General features: G+C 41.2%; 2 protein-coding genes across 9 annotated transcripts in view; one reads left to right on the top strand and one right to left on the bottom strand.

The window, feature by feature from the left end:
- COQ10B (coenzyme Q10B) lies at window positions 1,214–17,916 on the bottom strand. The gene is made up of 5 exons (XM_001928774.5): window positions 17,618–17,916; window positions 13,781–13,930; window positions 6,945–7,137; window positions 5,373–5,474; window positions 1,214–2,330 (listed from the first exon to the last, which is right to left on the bottom strand). The coding sequence occupies exons 1-5, from the start codon at window positions 17,737–17,739 to the stop codon at window positions 2,163–2,165; spliced, it is 735 nt and encodes a 244-aa protein (XP_001928809.1). The 5' UTR covers window positions 17,740–17,916; the 3' UTR covers window positions 1,214–2,162.
- Window positions 17,910–19,604, top strand: part of SF3B1 (splicing factor 3b subunit 1) — a 63,051-nt gene continuing 61,356 nt past the window's right edge. For 3 of the 8 annotated variants that reach the window (XR_002339209.1, XR_002339208.1, XR_002339207.1), the window contains exon 1: window positions 18,009–18,211. The gene's annotated coding sequence lies outside the window, so the exon portion shown is untranslated. Of the gene's footprint in view, window positions 18,212–19,604 lie in introns of all 8 variants that reach the window. The other 5 variants (XM_001928794.4, XM_021075514.1, XM_021075515.1 and 2 more) reach the window with 5 other exon arrangements.

Below are 19,604 nucleotides of genomic sequence, written 5' to 3'. Positions count from 1 at the left end.
ACTTGGGGAACCTCATGGGTTAAAGGGATGTTCAGATCAAGGCAATATTGGGATATTCCTGGGTTCTCTCACCAAAATACCATCTACACGGAGTTTCCATTGTGGCTCAGTGCAAACGAATCCGACCTGTATCCATGAGAAAGCAAGTTCGATCCCTGGCCCTGCTCAGTGGGTTAAGGATCCGGTGTTACTTTTAGCCGTGGTGTAGGTTGCAGAAGGAGCTCGGATCTAGCATTGCTGTGGTCATGGAGTAAGCTGGCAGCTGTAGCTCTGATTCGACCCCTAACCTGGGAACTTCCCTGAGCTGAGGATGTGGCCCTAAAAAGCAAAAAAATCCAAAAAAACAAACCCATCTACATACTATCATAGTATCAGTCCAGTTAGGTCCAACTAATAAGTTACTTATGGAATTTCTAAGATTAGTGCTAAAGTACAAGTTCTTATTTCCATTAAAAGTAGTACCATATAGTGAAAAAAGAAGGTATCTGGATCTTTCTCCACTTACAAAAAAATGTGTTATATTGAAAATGTAGGAGTTAGAGTTCCCATTGTGGCACAGTGGTTAACGAATCCAACTAGGAACCATGGGGTTGCGGGTTTGATCCCTGGCCTTGCTCAGTGGGTTAAGGACCTGGCGTTGCCGTGAGCTGTGGTGTACTTTGCAGATGCAGCTCGGATCTGGCATTGCTGTGGCTCTGGCATAGGCTGGCGGCTACAGCTCCAATTAAACCCCTAGCCTGGGAACCTCCGTATGCCGAGGGAGTGGCCCTAGAAAAGGCAAAAAGACAAAAAAAAGAAAAAAAAGAAAAAAAAGAAAATGTACACAATTATATATGAACTACTTATGCTCTGGGGAAGATACCATATTTGTAAGTGGAAAAATACTCTCACCTGCGTGAAGGCACAACCAAGCTCCATGTGAGAATGAATCCTTGACCACTGTATACACACTGTCTATACAAAGTGCAGAAGGCAGCTACTCAAAACAAATTTATTGAACAAACTGATGCAAACATGCATTTATGTAGGGAACTAACTACTGAGGTCCCTTGTAGGTCTGAAGAGACAAGGGAAGGGGTAATTAATGCAAGAGAGTTGTTGAGTATGGAGTGAAGGGAGTCAATACTGATGAAAAGAAGACTGAGTTTTGCCCAGATTTGTTTTCTGTGAAAGTATTTTAAGACATAAAATGCAATAATTAAACTTTACTATGTCAATTGTACATGTATATTTAGACAATACAGGAATACTTCAATAACCAAAATAACTGTACAAAAAATAAACAAATTAACTTTATTAAGTTACCACTTCAGTCCTTACACTGATTTGTTTACAAAAATATCAGTTGGAAATACATTATTGAAAGTGAGTATACACAATAAATAGAAAATCAGAATGCATGGTGTTGGAGACATATCAACCGACTTCCTTCATCTATTGCCCACTGCTGTAGACAAAACTTGACACACAATCAACATTACTGAAATAGTAGTCAAAGTACCTGGGAAAGGGTTGAAACTTTGAGAAAAGTAGCTTAAAACTCTGGACCACTCACCAAGAAAGAAAGAAAAAAAGAAAAAAAAAATCACTGTTTACCTGGAAGCTAGCCTCAGAACAGCATGGAATTCTCTACTACTACCCATAAGACCAATTTGAAAATAAGAAAAGCGCTAGGGAACTTTCATTAACAGTGTTTTTTAAGTCAAAGTTTTAACTTTAAATATAGGATGATTACTCAAATACCCTAGAAGACATGAGGCAGGCCCTAAGATAATAAGTTATAAATAATCTGAATTTAATAACTTAAACATGACATGGTTAATATAATACATGCTGCGTGAGTATCTCAACCAACCTTTTCAGGTGAGGTGATAATTAAAAGGTTAAATTTACAGTTTCAATTTCTGCTCAGAAAAGTGATGTCAGTATTCTAACAATAGCGATGACATCCCATTACTGTAAATATGCTAATATACACATTATTCTGAATTACACTTGATTGAATTCTATGTACATGTGGTTCCATATTCCAAGTGCAAAGTACAGGTTTATAATCAAAGCTGTGTTTGACAAATGCTTTCTGCCTTCTGAAAGCAAAATGATGAAAGCACTTCCTAAAAGTGAATAAACTAGTTACAAGTAGGCAACCATTTCCTTTTCTCTTATGTGTGATGAACTTCATGAAGCATTAATTCCCGAGGTATACTTGTTTCTGGACCATACAGTTTACATGCTCTTCTTTCAAAAGCAGCTACCATCTGCTTCACAACTTCATCAAAAAACAATGTGGCAAGCTGAGAGTGCAGAAGTGATCGAAATTCAAAAGAAATCTGTGGGAAAATATTAATAATTATTTTAGAAATATATTTCTTTTCTGTCTTTTTGCCTTTTCTAGGGCTGCTCCCTCAGCATGTGGAGGTTCCCAGGCTAGGGATCTAATCGGAGCTGTAGCCGCCGGTCAACGCCAGAGCCACAGCAACTTGAGATCCAAGCCGCATCTGCAACCTACACCACAGTTCACGGCAACGCCGGTTCCTTAACCTACTGAGCAAGGCCAGGGATTGAACCTGAAACCTCATGGTTCCTAGTCGGATTCGTTAACCACTGCGCCATGACAGGAACTCCTAGAAGTATCTTTCTTTTACTAAATTTCTACTTAGGGTGGTGTGTTCACACTATGAAATGGGCTTCTTGACCAGTACTGAAGGCAGAGCTATATGGGTCTATTTATTTATTTATTTGTCTTTTTTTTTAAGGGCTGCACCTGAGGCATATGGAGGTTCCCAGGCTAGGGGTCTAATAGGAGCTGTAGCCACTGGCCTACACCACAGCCACAGCAACGCAGGATCTGAACCGCCTCTGCGACCTACACCACAGGTCACGGCAACACCTGACTGCTGACCCACTCACTGAGCAAGGCCAGGGATCAAACTCGCACCCTCATGGGTACTAGTTGGATTCTTTCCACTTTGCCACAACGGGAACTCCCCACAAGTTACTTAAGCTACTTATGCTTAAGTAAACAAGGCCAATGAATCTCATTTCAGGGAAAGGAGCCTGCTTTTATTAAAGAAAACTGGAAAAAAGCTTTGCCAAATACCATGTTTATCACTCTAGTCATTCTGGCCTTTTTTTTTTGGCCACACCTTGGCAGTTCCTGGACCAGGGATCAAATCCATGACACAGCACTGACCCGAGCTAATGCAGTGACAATGCTGGATCCTTAACATGCTGTGCCACCAGGGAACTCTCACTCTGGCTTCTTACTAATCTGCCTCCTTAAGAGCTACTTACCTCCCAAAAGGAAAGAAGGAAGGGAAGTGACCCTTATGATGAGGTATTCCCATGAGAAGTAGCAACAGAAAGATGAGACTGAGCCACAAAACAGATGGTGAAGGTGGTTCAGTCTTAAAGTAGACAGTAGTTTAGAATTTGATTTATGTCCCCTCAAGATAGAATTCAAGGCAACCAGTTTAAGAAATATTTTAAGGATCAAATATTCACTAACTTTTAAAAGTTTTAATTTTTTTTTTTTTTTTTAGGGCCACACCCGTGGCATATGGAGGTTCCCGGCTTAGGGGTCCAATTGGAACCACAGCTGCTGGCCTACGACACAGCCACAGCAATGCAGGATTTGAGCAGCATTTGTGACCTACACCACAGCTCACAGCAATGCCAGATCCTTAACCCATTGAGCAAGGACAGGGATCAAACCTGCAAACTCATAGTTCCTAGTCGGATTCGTTACCACTGAGCCACAATGGAAACTAAAAGTTTTAATTTTTTATTAAAATAATTTGATTTAGAAAAAAGTTACAAAAATAGTACCAAGATTTCTCATGTGTTCAGTACTCAGATTCTCTTATCTTCAATGTCTTATATAACCACAGTGCAATTAAAACTAGGAAATTAACAAAGGGAGTTAATATTACTATACAATAATGCTATCATCTAATTTATAGAAGCCTCATTCAAATTTCCCCACCTGTCCCATTAACGTCCACTAATTTCCAAATGAAAGCTGAGAACAGCATCCAGTAATTTACTCAAAATTATAATTTCTTAAAATGTAAGCCTGAGTTGCAAACACAAGGAACAACTTACATGTAAACATAGGGAAGAACTCATATGTTATGATAAAGAAAAGGCCACACACATGGCTTTAAGTTTTCTACAGCTAAGGTGACATGAACAAGAAAATACCATAGTCCTTAGATTTAAAAATATTTTTTTCTTTGCACTGTATGTCTGCAAATCATAAGATGCAGACCAATGCCTAGATTTCACTAGGTGTTAAACTGTTACTAAGCTAGTATGAAGTTCCAGTTGTGGCTCAGCAGGTTAACAAACCCGACTAGCATCCATGAGGATGCAGGTTCAATCCCTGGCCTTGCTCAGTGGGTTAAGTGCCTGGTGTTGCCATGAGCTACGGTGTAGGTTGCAGACATGGCTCGGATCTGGCATTGCTCTGCCTGTGGTGTAGGCCAGTAGCTGAAGCTCCCATTCAACCCCCAGCCTGGGAATTTCCATATACTGTGGGTGCAGCCATTAAAAAAAAAAAAACTAGTAGTAGTAACAGCATGTGTCTTATAATCTATGGACTTGTAAAAATTAGAAAATAGAGGAGAAATGGTTATTCAAGGTTTCAAGAAATAGAATAGGTAGTTCCCTTGTGGCTCAGTGGTTAACGATCTGTCTAGGGACCATGAGGTTGCAGGTTCAATCCCTGGTCTTGCTCAGTGGGTTAAGGATCCAGCATTGCTGTGAGCTGTGGTGTAGGTCGCAGACGTGGCTCGGATCTGGCATTGCTGTGGTTCTTGTGTAGGCCGGTAGCTGCAGCTCCTATTCGACCCCTAGCCTGGGAACCTCCATACACCGTGGGTGCGGCCCTAGAAAAGACAAAAAAAGACGAAAAGTAAAAATTAAAAAAAAAAAAAAAAATAGGAAAAGATCAAAAATCGTTAGCATCTTTTCTTATAAAGTCAGTGCAGAAAAAGGTATTCAATACTCAGAAGTTTGAGATTTAAAAAAAACTCTTTTGCAAGTTTGATCCCTGGCCTTGCTCAGTGGATTGGGGATCTGGTATTGTCGTGAACTGTGGTGTAGGTTGCAGGTGTGGCTCGGATCCCATGTTGCTGTGGCCTAGGCTGGCAGCCATACCTCCAATTCGACCCCTAGCCTGGAAACTTCCATATGCCTCAGGTATGGCCCTAAAAAACAAAACAAAACAAAACAAAAAAAAAGTCTTTCAGTAATTGCTATGCATAGAGGTTATTACTTATGACATCTGGGTTCTAATAAAAATGGATTACTCCTTCTTTACCAACTTTATCTGCTATTTGGAACAAATAAAGGCTTAATAAGGAACTTACTGAAAAATCCAAAGTACAAGTTCTTGGGTAGCCAGGAAGACCTGGGCTAAAACGCCAAACAGTCTCTAAGTGATTAAAGAGCTTCCCATCTGTACAGGATGCCTAGAACAAAATGAAAAGAATAAAACCACAGTAAAATACAATTTTGATTGTCTAGAATCTATAATTGAGGATGATTTATTTGAAAAGTAAGTATTTTTTATAGGAAAGAGCACAGGTGATAAAAATACCTCATTGTTAACTTTGTACTAGGAAGTGATCTATTGCCAATATGAGCCATTTTCCTTTCTCCTGGAATCCCCAAGACTGCTATTTGTTTTCTCTTTCACTCACTGTGCTACCTAAGAGTTCTCTCATCCCATCTCACCTCTCATCCCACAGCAAAACATGGAGTGACTATCTGGAAGTTTATTTGCTGCTCCGGCACTTATAAATGATCCTGAACAAGTTAATCCCATGTACCATATTTCCCTAATCTGTAAAATGGGTATAATGCCTGTTTTATTTCATCACTATGAGATGGCTAAAACATTTGTAATTTATCTGGCACAGATCCCTAGCACAACTCCTTTTTTTTGGGCCATGCCTGTAGCATGTGGAAGCTCCAGGCCAGGTATCAAACCCAAGCACAGCAGTGACCCAAGCCACTGTAGTGACAACACTGAATCCTTAATCTGCTGTGCCACTAGAGAGCTCTTCCTAGCACAATTCTAATTCTTCTTTCCTCCCCAAAGACCTTCTATCAATCACGTTTAGTCTCCCTTTTCTCTTACTATTCTCTTTTCTTGTTAAGGCTGTACCTGTGGCATATGGAAGTTCCCAGGACAGGAGTGAATTGGAGCTTCAGCTGCAGGCCGAGGCCTACGCCATAGCCACAGCGACACCAGATCCAAGCTACATCTGCCTCCTACACTACAGCTTTCAGCAACACTGGATCCTTAACCCAATGATCAAGATCAGGGATCAAACCCACGTCCTCATGGAGACTATATCAGGTCCTTAACCCACTGAGCCACAGTAGAAACTCCATATTCTTTATTTCTAGAGGCCTCCATGGTTGCAGTTTTCCTGAAAGTCTGGGCCTGACCCACTGCTTTCTAACCTTTAATCTCTTCAGTGCTCATGTTTAACCCACTGCACCTGGTTGGGGATTGAACCTAGGCCTCCACAGTGACCCAAGACACTGCAGTTGGATTCTTTTTTGTTGTTGTTGTTGTTGTTGTTGTTGCTGCTATTTCTTGGGCCGCTCCCACGGCATATGGAGGTTCCCAGGCTAGGGGTTGAATCGGAGCTGTAGCCACCGGCCTACGCCAGAGCCACAGCAACGCGGGATCCGAGCCGCGTCTGCAACCTATACCACAGCTCACGGCAACGCCGGATCGTTAACCCACTGAGCAAGGGCAGGGACCGAACCCGCAACCTCATGGTTCCTAGTCGGATTCGTTAACCATGCAGTTGGATTCTTAACCCACTGAGCCACAGTGAGAACCCCCACTGCTATTATACTTTAACCCATTTGATATAATCAATATTTGAGGAATATTTAAAAACGACAAAAAACAAAACCATTACCTTTACCAAATGTGGTTTCACCAAGGTTACTACTGACGTATAGCGCTCCAATACGGGTGGAAACCCAATTTCTAATCGTGTTTTGCAGTATCCAGATCTCCTTGATATTACATCTGATTTTTTGCACCAAGGCACAAAATGCTTGTAATCTTCCATTCCCGATACTACGTCATACATTTCCTGCATAGAATATCTTTTTTTAAAAGAAGGAAAGGTGTTAGCTGCACCTACTTATACAGTTATATGGTATATACACTTTAAATTGAACAGTAATAAACCTATTACGTATAAGGCAATAAAGCATTTGGCACACATATTGAACCACATTCTGGGATGAATGTCTTCAAAGCAACACAGAAAATAAAAGGGAGCTAAACATATGCGTATAGCAGAGGTGAAAATGTGGTAGCCAGATTGGATCTGGCTTGCAGATGTGGTTTTTAAAATTTTAAATAGTGACCAGCATTTACAAATTGAGAGTTTGAGAGAAAAAAACCAGAAGCAACCCAAATGTTTATTACTTGATAAACATTAATTGCTTAATATAATAAATGGTTATTGAATTTTTTTTCCTTTTTGTTCCTGGGCCAGAAATCAAACCTGATCCACAGCAGTGACCTTAGCCACAGTAGTGACAATGCTACATCCTTAACATGCTGAACCACAGGGAACTCCTGGTTGATGAATTATGATGCACTCATACTGTGAGCTCTATTCAGTTATTTCAAGGGATTAAGATCAAACATCCAAGTTTGGACTCTGTGGGTCCCACTTACACAAAAATTTTTTTCAAAAAATATAGTACTAACTGTAATTGTAATGTAAACATGTAAGGATAACCTGACCCCCTTGCTGTACAGTGGGAAAAAAAAAAAAAAAATATATATATATATATAGTACTTGGAGTTCCCATTGTGGCTTATCAGGTTAAGAACCCAACTAGTACTCATGAGGATGCAGGTTTGATACCTGGCTTCACTCAGTGTTAAGGATCCTTTGTTGACCTGAGCTGTAGTGTAGGTCACAGACGTGGCTTGGATCCAGCATTGCTGTGGCTATGGCATAGGCTGGCAGCTGCAGCTCCAATTCAACTCCTATCCTGGGAACTTCCATATGCCACAGGTGCAGCACTAAAAAAGCAAAAAAAAATTAAAAAAAAAAAGTACTTGTATTTTCATCTTACAGATCTGTTTTTTCCCTTTTTTGGGGCCACACCTGTTGCATGTGGAAGTTCCCGGGCCTGGGATGGAATCCAAGCCACAGGGGTAACCTGAGTCACTGCAGTGACAATGCCTGATCCTTAACCTGTTGAGCCATTAGAGAACTCCTCGTTTAGAGATCTTTAGATTAAGTGCAGGGGCGGGTATGGACAGGGAAGTTTGTGTTCAATTGGAGATCACAACACATGGAATCAACACAGCTAGGCTGTAAGTGTTTATTTTATCCAAATTGTTTTAGCTTCCTGCTTTGAGTGAGTCATTTGTTAATTCCTTTGTCTTTGAGACAGAGTAGCTATATGTAAATTTTTTTACTGCGTAGGGGTCTGAGCCCCTAACCCCATCCCCACCCCTCATTTTTCCAGGGTTAACTGTATACTTTGGAGAAAAGAGGTTTACAATACATTGTGCATGAGAAAAGGCACCTTAGCGCAAACAGGATATGTAAGATTCTGTGTCTATTTGAGAAAAATTTAAAGTGTATATTATTTTTCCTCAATTTTAAACATCTGATTTTTTCCTTGAAAATAATTACTATGTTCACAGACTGTCTATAATGAAAATAAATTTTAAAATGTCAGATACAGAGCAAACAGTTACCAGTTGTTAATTTAGGAAAAAGTAGAGTAAAAATAGACTCTTTTAGTACATATACATTTCTATATCATTAAATTTTTATACAAATTTGTAACAATCTTATAAATAAGAAAAAAAAATTGTAACACACACAAAAAAAGGAAAACTTTCATTCTTTTTATGAGCCAGCTTAACATCCTGCCAACCCCAAACTCACAGTCTACAGGAATTCCCCGGGGGCTCAGTGGGTTAAGGATTCAGCATTGTCACTGCAGTGCCATGGGTCGCTGGTATGGTTGGAGTTTGATCCCTAGCCCCAGAACTTCTGCATGCCGTGGGCATAGTCAAAAAAATATATAAATATTACATGTGTGTACATATACATATATACACACACACACACACATATATATATATATATATATATATATATATATATGGACCCATATCACCTCTGAGTAATAATGAAAAACTTAAGGAAAATACCAGCAGATATAATCCAGCAATATATTTTGTAAAAAATACAACAATCAAATGCAACTCATATAAGGATGTATAAATGGTTTAATACTAAGAATTACATTATTATAACTTTTTTTTTTTTGGTCTTTTTTCCATTTCTTGGGCTGCTCCCACGGCATATGGAGGTTCCCAGGCATGGGGTCTAATCGGAGCTGTAGCCGCCAGCCTACGCCAGAGCCACAGCAACTCAGGATCTGAGCTGAATCTGCAACCTACACCACAGCTCACGGCAACGCTGGATCCTTAACCCATTGAGCAAGGCCAGGAATCAAACCCGCAACCTCATGGTTCCTAGTTGGATTCGTTAACCACTGAGCCACGACGGGAACTCCCTATTATACCATATTAATTAGCCAAAACAAAAACATTATATGATTCCTTCCAGAGATAGTAAAATGGCAGAAGCATTCCTTTCAGAAATAAGAATTCCCTGGTGGCCTAGCAGGTTAGAGATCTGGTGTGTCACTGCTGTGGCTTGGGTCACTGCTGTGGTAGAGGTCTGAACCATGCTCAGGGAACTTCTGAATGCCACGGGCCAGGGCCCCCCCCACAAAAAGATAACAAAGATGTTGACCACCACCATTATTTAATATTCTTCTGAAAGTATTAGTCAAAGTAATTAAATCACAACATGAAATATGAGGCACATGTATAGAAAAGAATTAGGCAAAACTATAAATTGGCAGGTGATATGACTATCAATCAATTCACAAGAGAATCAAATTCAGCTAGATAGCCTGTTATGGAATACATAAAAATGAATAACATCTCTATACTAACAATAGCAAGTAGAAAATGGCAGCACAAAAATGCAAAATACCTGGAAATAAATTCAACAAAAAAACCTTCAGGGTTTAAATGTAAAACCAAACAATAAAAATACTGTGGATATGGAGTTCCTGTCATGGCTCAGCGGTTGACGAACCAACTAGCATCCAAGAGGAGGTTTGATCCCTGGCCTCACTCGGTGAGTTAAGGATCCAGCATTGCCATAAGCTGTGGTGTAAGTCACACATACAGGTCGGATCTGCATTACTGTGGCTTCAGCTCCGATTTGACCCTAGCCTGGGAACCTCCATATGCCTCAGGTGTGGCCCTAAAAAAAAAAAGACAAAAAAAAAGAAAAAAAAGGACAAAACAAACAAAACAAAACTGTGGATACATATAAAAGACAAATAATGAGAGGCAGACACATATTATTCTTGGTTATAAAGACACAATACTGTTAAAACTTAATTTACCTCAAAATGATATAATAAAAAAAATCACAATCTAAACTTAAAAAGGGTATTTTTAGATGACAGAATGAGTATTTAAATATGGTTGACTGAACTTTAAAAAAAATTTTTTTTTCCATTATAGCTGGTTTACAGTGTTCTCTCAATTTTCTACTGTATAGCAAGGTGACCCAGTCACACATACATATATACATTCTTATGGTTAAACTGGCCTTTATGATTCATTATAGAAAGGGGAAATAGGAGTTCCCATCGTGGCGCAGTGGTTAATGAATCTGACTAGGGACCATGAGGTTGCCGGTTCCATCCCTGGCCTTGCTCAGTGGGTTAAGGATCCGGCATTGCCGTGAGCTGTGGTGTAGGTCGCAGAGGCGGCTCGGATCCCGAGTTGCTGTGGCTGTGGTGTAGGCTGGCAGCTACAGCTCCAATTCGACCCCTAGCCTGGGAACCTCCATATGTCGTGGGAGTGGCCCAATAAATAGCAAAAAGACCAAAAAAAAAAAAAAAAAAAAAAAAAAAGAGAAAGGGGAAATAAACCTACCCTCTCCATGTTCTCAGACACTTGGAAGTAAATGCCAAAATAAGTCCGGTGAAAAAGTATGAAACCTTGTGGTCTGGAAGCTAACTGCCATAACAATAGTCCACAATGACTGAGAAAGTAATAGAGTATAGCAGTCAAGGGGATGGATTTTGTAATCAGAAAGGACTGTGTTCAAGTATCAACTCTAGGTGCTTCCTTGTGGCCCAGGGACTGGGGTTGCTGCTGTGCCACCCAAGAACTTCCACACACTGCGGGTGCGGCCAAAAAAAACCAAAAAAACCCAAAAACCCACACCTCTAAAACATAGTAAGTCATGTGACCCTGAGTAGGCTGCTTAACCTTTCAATTTCGTTTCCTTCATCCATAATTGAAAAACACCTCTATAGGGTTCTTTCAAGGGTTAACTGAAAATAGCTTTGGCATAATGCTTACTAAGCACTAAATAAATGATCGCTATGTGTTTATGTCAAATATGGGGGAAGATGAAGATTATGAGATAAGAGTAATTTGTAATAAAAATTATTTTGGTATGAGAAATAAGGAAGCAAGTAAGCATTGAGTAAATATGGTGGGAAAAATAAGCTTTAGAGTCACAACACAACATACATCATCTCTCTGAGCTTCAGTTTCTTCATCTCTAAAATGGGAATAATACCTATTCACATGTCTATTGTGTCTATTGTGATAACTAAATGAAACAAATACAGAGCAGCCATCAGTGCTGTCACATAGCAACTACACAGTAAAAGGAGGATATTATTAGTGATTCAAAAGTAATGTAGGACCAATTCACTATTTGATTTCTCCTTTTTATTGGCATTTCTTTTTTTTTTTTTTTTTTTTTTTTTGTCTTTTTGTCTTTTTTGTTGTTGCTATTTCTTGGGCCGCTTCCACGGCATATGGAGGTTCCCAGGCTAGGGGTTGAATCGGAGCTGTAGCCACCGGCCTACACCACAGCCACAGCAACTCGGGATCCGAGCCGCGTCTGCAACCTACACCACAGCTCACGGCAATGCCGGATCCTTAACCCACTGAGCAAGGGCAGGGACTGAACCTGCAACCTCATGGTTCCTAGTCAGATTCGTTAACCACTGCGCCATGACGGGAACTCCGGCATTTCTTTTTAACAGATAACAGCTGAGGCAAAGATGTCTACCTACCCAAGTATTTAGGTCTGCTTTGTGGTGAAATTGCTGGCCACCAGGAGGCTACAATTCACAGACCCCCACCTTGTATTAAGATAACTGTCACAAGACTAGTTCTTGCCAATAATACCTGAGAGTAAGCACTGTATCACTTCCAGACCCAAATGATTAAGAACCAGGTGTATCTTTCTTTCTTTCTTTCTTTTTTTTTTGGTCTTTTCTAGGGCTGCTCCGGGCATATGGAGGTTCCCTGGCTAGGGGTCTAATCGGAGCTGCAGCTGCCAACCTATGCCAGAGCCACAGCAACACGGGATTCAAGCAGCGCCTGCGACCCACAGCACAGCTCACAACAACACTGGATCTTTAACCCACTGAGCAGGCCAGGGATTGAACCCACAATCTCATCGTTCCTAGTCGGATTCGTTAACCACTGAGCCAAAACAGGAACTCCAAGAACCAGGTGTATCTTTTAAAGACACTCTGAACACTAAGAAATTAAAAAAGCCACGAGGTGGATGGAGCCTGAGTTCCTGAATCACTACTCAAAGACCGCTACCCATGGATTGAGAACATTCACTTCATTTTAAATGAGAAAGAAACTTTTGGGGAGTTGCCATTCTGGTTCCGCAGAAACAAACCTGACCAGTATCCCTGAGGATTCCGATTTGATTTTGGATGCGGGTTCAACAAATGTTATTAGTATGCTGAAAGTCCTTTACCACAGACAAATTAGAAAGGGGAAAAGCAACTGAAAAAAATGAAATGCACTTTTAGAAGAATTCATGTAATACTTAACGGTCTGGTGGGAATTAAGACCCTCTTGTAGAGTGTGAAGGACTGCTGTGCTATATTTCTGGTTTAGCGGAACTGCAGAGTCTCTATACTCTGTTGTATATACCCCTAGATGAGGGGCCTAACACGGTCCAATGCTTGGCTTTGTAAAAAAAAGTTTTATCAGAACACGGTCATGTCCATTTATTACATATTGTCTACGGCTACTTTGGGGCTACAATGACCGAATTGAGCAGTTGCAACAGAGACCATATGGTCCACAAATCTGACAAATTTACTAATTGGCCCTTTATAGAAAAAGTTTGCCAACCTCTGCTCTAGATCATAGGGGCCTCTTAGCATGTTTATATGTACTTACTTATGTCTGTGTGTATATGATGAAGCTATACAAACATATTTGGCCTAATATATCAGTAACATTGCCACTATAAAAAAGAACAGTGTACAAAAATCCAAGTCATAAGCAGTTTAATTACTTCTTCTTTTTTTTTTTCCTGGTCATCCCAGAGTCATGCACAAGTTCCAGGGCCAGGGATCAAACCCTTGCCACAGCAGTGACAATGCCGAATCCTTAACCCACTGAGCCACCAGGGAAGTCCTAATTACTTCCTTTATATGTCAAGATTTAAATCTATCCTATAAAGTTACCATATAATTGTATTCATTCAACAAATATCTATAAAACAGCAAGGGCTAGAAAATCAGAGCTTAGTTTGTAAGAAGAGAATCCAGAAAAAAAGAAGCCTTATATTCTATAGAAAACTGTGAACAAATACTCTTAGAAGAACTATTATTATATACAAACCCTATAATTCTCCTCTCTGAATATTCTTTTCTTTTGTTTATTAATGGTGCAGCAATTCTGAAGAAGGTTCTTGCATATATCTCCTTAGGCAAAAATGAGGAATGCAGTGGAAGAGTTCTGTTCATCAGTATACCACAGGAAGCTAAGTATCTAAAAAGACAAAAATTACCTGATTGAGTAACAATGACAACTAAGAGGAAACATAAACTATATAGAGATTATGAGATGGTAAAGTTACAATCATAAATTAGAAGGCTCTGCAACCTTAGAATATTCCTGAAACACACACACACACACACACACACACGAAAAAAATAAGCTTTTTTTTGGCCACGCCCGTGGCATGTGGAACTTCCTGGCTTCCTGGGCAGGGGATTGAACCCACACGATGGCAGAGACCTGAGCTGCTGCAGTGATGACACCACACTGTACTACGAGAACTCCAAAAATAAGCTTTTTTTTTTTGCTTTTTAGGGCTTCGCCTGAGACAGGTGGAAGTTCCCAGGATAGGGGTTGAAATGGAACTACAGCTGCCGGTCTATACCACAGGCACAGCAACACAGGATCTGAGCCATGACTGTAACCTATACCACAACTCATGGCAACACCAGATCCCTGACCCACTTAGGCCAGGGATTGAACCTGCATCCTCACAGATACTAGAGGGATTCATTTTCGCTGTGCCATGACAGGAGCTCCCCAAAATAAGCTTCTTAAGGACCATAAAGACCACAAAAAAACAGCTTACAGTTAGAAGTTTCTAGCACAAAAGGCATCTCTCCCAGAGGTTGGCTTTCAGTCCACAGTCATGTATTACAACACATTTTTCCTCTAGGCTTGTTAAAATATTCATCATCCAATTTTCAACTCATCTACCCTGGCTGTTTTCCCAGCTGGATCCACAGGGGTTCCTTAATTCTTGGATCTACTCTATGAGACTTGAAATCAGGTCTCCAAATGGATATCTGGTGGCCCTGTGAGAACTGTTGCTCTGTCTTCCTTTACTTCCCAATCTGCATTTCACTGTGTATATGTAAAAACATAGGTCAATATAATTAAAATGTTAATTGTTTAGGGTACTTCTAAATTCAAATGCTTAGTAGGTTCTTATTCACCTAAATATTTTAGCCTTTAATCAGCTGCCCGGAGCTGTGGTGTAGGTTGAAGATGTAGCTCGATCTGGTGTGGCTGTGGCTGTGGTGTAGGCCATCAGCTACAGCTCTGATTAGACCCCTAGCCTGGGAACCTCCATATGCCATGGGTGCGGCCCTAAAAAGACAAAAAAAAAAAAAAAAAAAAAAAAAAAAAAAATTTTAGTCTTTAACTCTAATAAGATTACTGCCTTAAGAAGACAAAAAAAAATTTTTTTTAGCCTTTAACTCTAATAAGATTATTGCACAACTCTAATAGTATTACATTACTATTCACGCATTAGTTCACGTGCTTAGTGAGCTCCTATTCTGTGCTAGGCCCTAGGGATACAAGGTGATTAACACAAACATGAAGATAACAGTCTAGCTGAGTATCCAAAAAAAGTGCTAAAACAGAAATGGGTGTGGAGACATGTAATCAGAAGCTCCTTTAGACAGAGTGGTTTAGGAAGTCCTCCCAGGGTTATATTTCAGCTGAGACTTATGGATAAGGAGGAGTTAGCCATGCAAAAAGAGGAAAACGTATTTATGTACATAATAAATGTGCACATACATATAATCTCTCTCGCTTTTACAGACACACATGTATATGTGTTTATGTAAATGGAAGGAGGACAGGTAGATATAAAGCATTCCACGTACGAAGCAAACAACTGTGCAACATCCAGACATTAAAAAAGACTAATAGTGGAGTTCCCGTTGTGGCGCAGTGGTTAACGAATCCGACTAGGAACCATGAGGTTGCGGGTTCGGTCCCTGCCCTTGCTCAGTGGGTTAACGATCCGGTGTTGCCGTGAGCTGTGGTGTAGGTTGCAGACGCGGCTCGGATCCTGCGTTGCTGTGCCTCTGGCGTAGGCCGGTGGCTACAGCTCCGATTCGACCCCTAGCCTGGGAACCTCCATATGCCGCGGGAGCGGCCCAAGAAATAGCAAAAAAAAGAAAAGAAAAAAAAAAAAAAGACTAATAGTGTAACAGTAGTAGAGCAAGCTAGGGGTAGAGGATCGTGGAATAATGTTAGAGAAGGTTGGAACTGGACTGTGTTGAGGATTATGGGTCAGGAGAAATTATGCTTGACTTGGAATTTATTCTCAATGAGAAGTTATTGAAGAGTTCCAAGTAAGAGGGTGCTAGTTCATAAATCAGGTCTTCAAGTTATTTTTTAAGAGTAATCGAGTGGCCTGGTGAAAGTTCAAGTTATATAAAACCTGATTTACATATAAGTAACATTTCTTAAAGAACACTGACACTCTTCAGTTTGACTGGGAAGAGAAAATCAGATTAAAGAATGGCTGAGAACGAGTTCCCACTGTCACATCGTGGGTTAAGGACCCAGTGTTGCCACAGCTTTGGCTGGGATTTGACTCCTGGCCTGGGAGTTTCCATATGCTGTGGGTGAGACCAAAAAAAAAAAAAAAAAAAAAAAAAAAGAATGGTAAGAATGGTTGAAGAACACTCAGCCAGCAGATGAGGGGGATACCTGAGAATATGGCTTCAAAAATACAAGAAAAAGCTTTTGAAAAATTAAAGCTGTTTATAAAAATTAGATGGGTTTATTTCCAAAGGTAATGTAAGATAAGTCAATGAAAATGGTTAACTAAATGCTGCATGACTGTGGAAAAGGATCAAATACATGAACTGTATGAATGAACTTATCCCGTAGATTCATCTCTTAGACTAAGGGTGTCATGTGTTCCTGAAAATCCTTAAAAATATGTTCAGTGAATTTTAAAGGTAGTAATAATACTAACAACATTTTCTGAGTAAACTCATACACTTTGCTTTAAAGTGGTAGTATACCAATAAAAATTAGTAATAGTTACTCTGCTAAATGAAGCAGAACAGTAGAAATAAAATAAGCTACTAATTTGGCTTGTTGGTATTTAAAAAATTTATTGAATCTAAAAGTTCTGGAGCGAATCCAAATTTGTGCCTTCTCTCTCCACCCTGTACAGTTTACAACTGGAATTCATGTTAAACGTTAATTTTAATTTTCGAGCATAATGTATTAAAATGTCATTAATAAATGGAAACTACGCGGTCTAAGTATGGAATCCTTCATGTCTCCACCTCCATCACCTAACAAAAAAAACCCAACAACCAGGAAAAGTGAAGGCAGATTCTGGCTCAAGGTGTTACAGGATCGCTAAGCTCCAACAGCACGGAAAACAAAATCCACAAGTCCCCTATTTCGGCTTCAATTGAGTTTAGCAAGCACCAAAGGCCGGGGGCAAAAACTGTTAACAAGAAACTGAGAAAGCAAGTCTGGCCATTGGGCACGCTCACCGCCAGGCAACAAACTCCCACAAACCCATCAACTCGCAACTCTGGCGCTGCAGTTAACTTTCCGAGAGCAGCATAAGTAGGCCCGGAAGAGCCCAAAGGCACCTCCGCGGAGCTGCTTTATCAGCTGCTTCTAAAGTCGCTAGGCGGATGATTCACCGCCTCTCGCGAGGGCAACGAACTACAAACAGACGGGGCATCCGGAACAGGCCAGCGAGCCTCAGCCCAACGCGGGGGGGCGGGCGGGGAATGCGCGCGGCCCCAAAGGCAGCAGACCTACCCTTTCTCTCCAGAGACCGGGAAACTCATCGGGCTCGCCTATTTCACCCCAAATGACCCCGGTCCCTTTGCTCGGCAAGGCTGGGCGGAAAACTACCCCCAATGCGGCGAACCCATTGTTCATTACCTGATGTTCCGCGGAGGCCCCTGCGCAGGAGCCGGGACTCCGGTCGCTGTCGCCGATTTTGGACGGCATCCCGAGACCACCTTTCTCAAGGTTCTCTGGCCTGTCCGAGCTGCCACAAACATCTTACCGAAGCCGGTGCGCCTCTGGGACCAGGCAGACGGCACCGCCCTCCTTCCCGGGGCCCGACCTTCCCGGCGCCGGCGCCTTCCAGCCAATCGGCGGGCCCCCTGAGCCGCCAGACACGCCCCTTCTCCCTCCCAGATTGCGCAGAGCTGACGCACATTCCCACTGCCGCAGGGCGTCCTGTAAACGCGCTCGTCATCCTTCCTGCCAATCAGAGGGGGCGTAGGGCCATCGGTACCCACCTCTTTCCGCCGGCCACTCTCTAGTTCCTGCCGCGCGCTTGGGCGCCTTACGTAAGGTCCACGGTGACCGCTCACCCCCCTTCCCGCGCTGGAACTCTTCCCCGGATTCGTCAACCGCCGCGGTTCTCTTGGGTGCTGTTTCCGGTCGTGAGGCTCGCCACATGAGCGCAGCCCGGGGGCGGGAGGAAGCCCGAAATTCTAGGTGTTAGTTATGTAACTATCCAAACCGGTGAGTGCTGGGTCGGACCTGCCATCCCTGCTGGCCGTCAGTCTTGTTGTTAATGATTGTCTAATACAGTACCTGCCGTGCTTACCCAGTGAGGTTGGTGTGAGGGCAGTGTAAGGCCATGTCGTTAGGAAAGAGACTCGGGGGCGTTTGCTTTCTGCCTGTGTAGGCAACATTTTAATTGGTGTTCGTATGTGATAATGCTTTGTGCAGTTGAAATCCGTTGCTAGAAAGCATATTAAGCATTTTCCAGTACAACACAGGAGGTTCTTGTCCATTGAGGTGGTTCTGAGCTGCATCGAAATAATCCAATATCAGATTACTTTCGAATACCCAGTCCCTGCTCTTCTTGTCTTGAACTTTAAATATTGCCTCAAACATATTGCTTTAAAACACGTTTTAAAAAGTTTTATTGAAGTATAGTTGATTTACATTAAAACACATCTTAACCGTATTACTCCCCCACTCAATACCCCAGTGGTTACCAGTTGTCTACAAAATACAGGCATTGCACTAGGACATCCTACTGACTCCTATTGCAAACTACTGGTATTGTTAACTAGAAGGCCTGTTAACATTTTCAGTGCAAGACATGATGTACTTGTGTACTTAATATAAGGCTTTTTTTTTTTTGGACTTTTTAGGAATATGGAAATTTCCAGGCTCGAGGTTGAATCAGAGCTGCAGCTGTTGGCCTCCGCCACAGCTACAGCAACCCACTGAGCAGGGCCAGAATCAAACTCATATCTTCATGGATACTAGTCGGATTCATTACCGCAGAGCCACAACGGGAACGCCAAGGCCTTCTTTTGTTAAATCCAAAATTTTCTCACTGAACTCTTCCCAGACACAAGAAAATATCTATTGAATTGAGTCACCCAATTGAATAGTTTACCAATTAAAACTTATAAGGCAAATAAAGGAATTTTTGTAATAGATGACAGTGTAGAGTACTCATTTGACTTCTCAGCAAAGGAAAGAATAATATAAACTTAAAGGTGATAATAAACTCTGGTTGAGTTTTAGTAGATGACAGTGCTTCCACAAATGGGGGCTAAAAATCTGTCTCTACAATAGGAGAAGATTGGTAGTAAATTGAAACTCAGCAGAGACCTGTGGGAAGCAGTATGTTAGAGTCCAAACCAGTTATGCTGCCAAAAATATATTTGATACAACACCACCTATTAAGTATTCTTGACAAAATAATTGAATCTGAATCTGGTCAAGCTTTTATGTTACACCAGTTTAAACAAGGAATAGAACATATTAAATGGTACCAAGAGGATACAACCTGCCAAATACAGAATATGGAAAATTCTGTGGGACAAATGACCTAATTTCATCAACAAATGTCAAGTAAAGGAGAACTGGGGGTGAGGAGACTGCTGAACTTTCC

Source organism: Sus scrofa, chromosome 15, assembly GCF_000003025.6.
Source record: "Sus scrofa isolate TJ Tabasco breed Duroc chromosome 15, Sscrofa11.1, whole genome shotgun sequence".
Lineage (NCBI taxonomy): Eukaryota > Metazoa > Chordata > Mammalia > Artiodactyla > Suidae > Sus > Sus scrofa.
The sequence above is the reverse complement of the archived record's forward strand: the minus strand, read 5'-3'. Positions and strand labels throughout refer to the sequence as shown.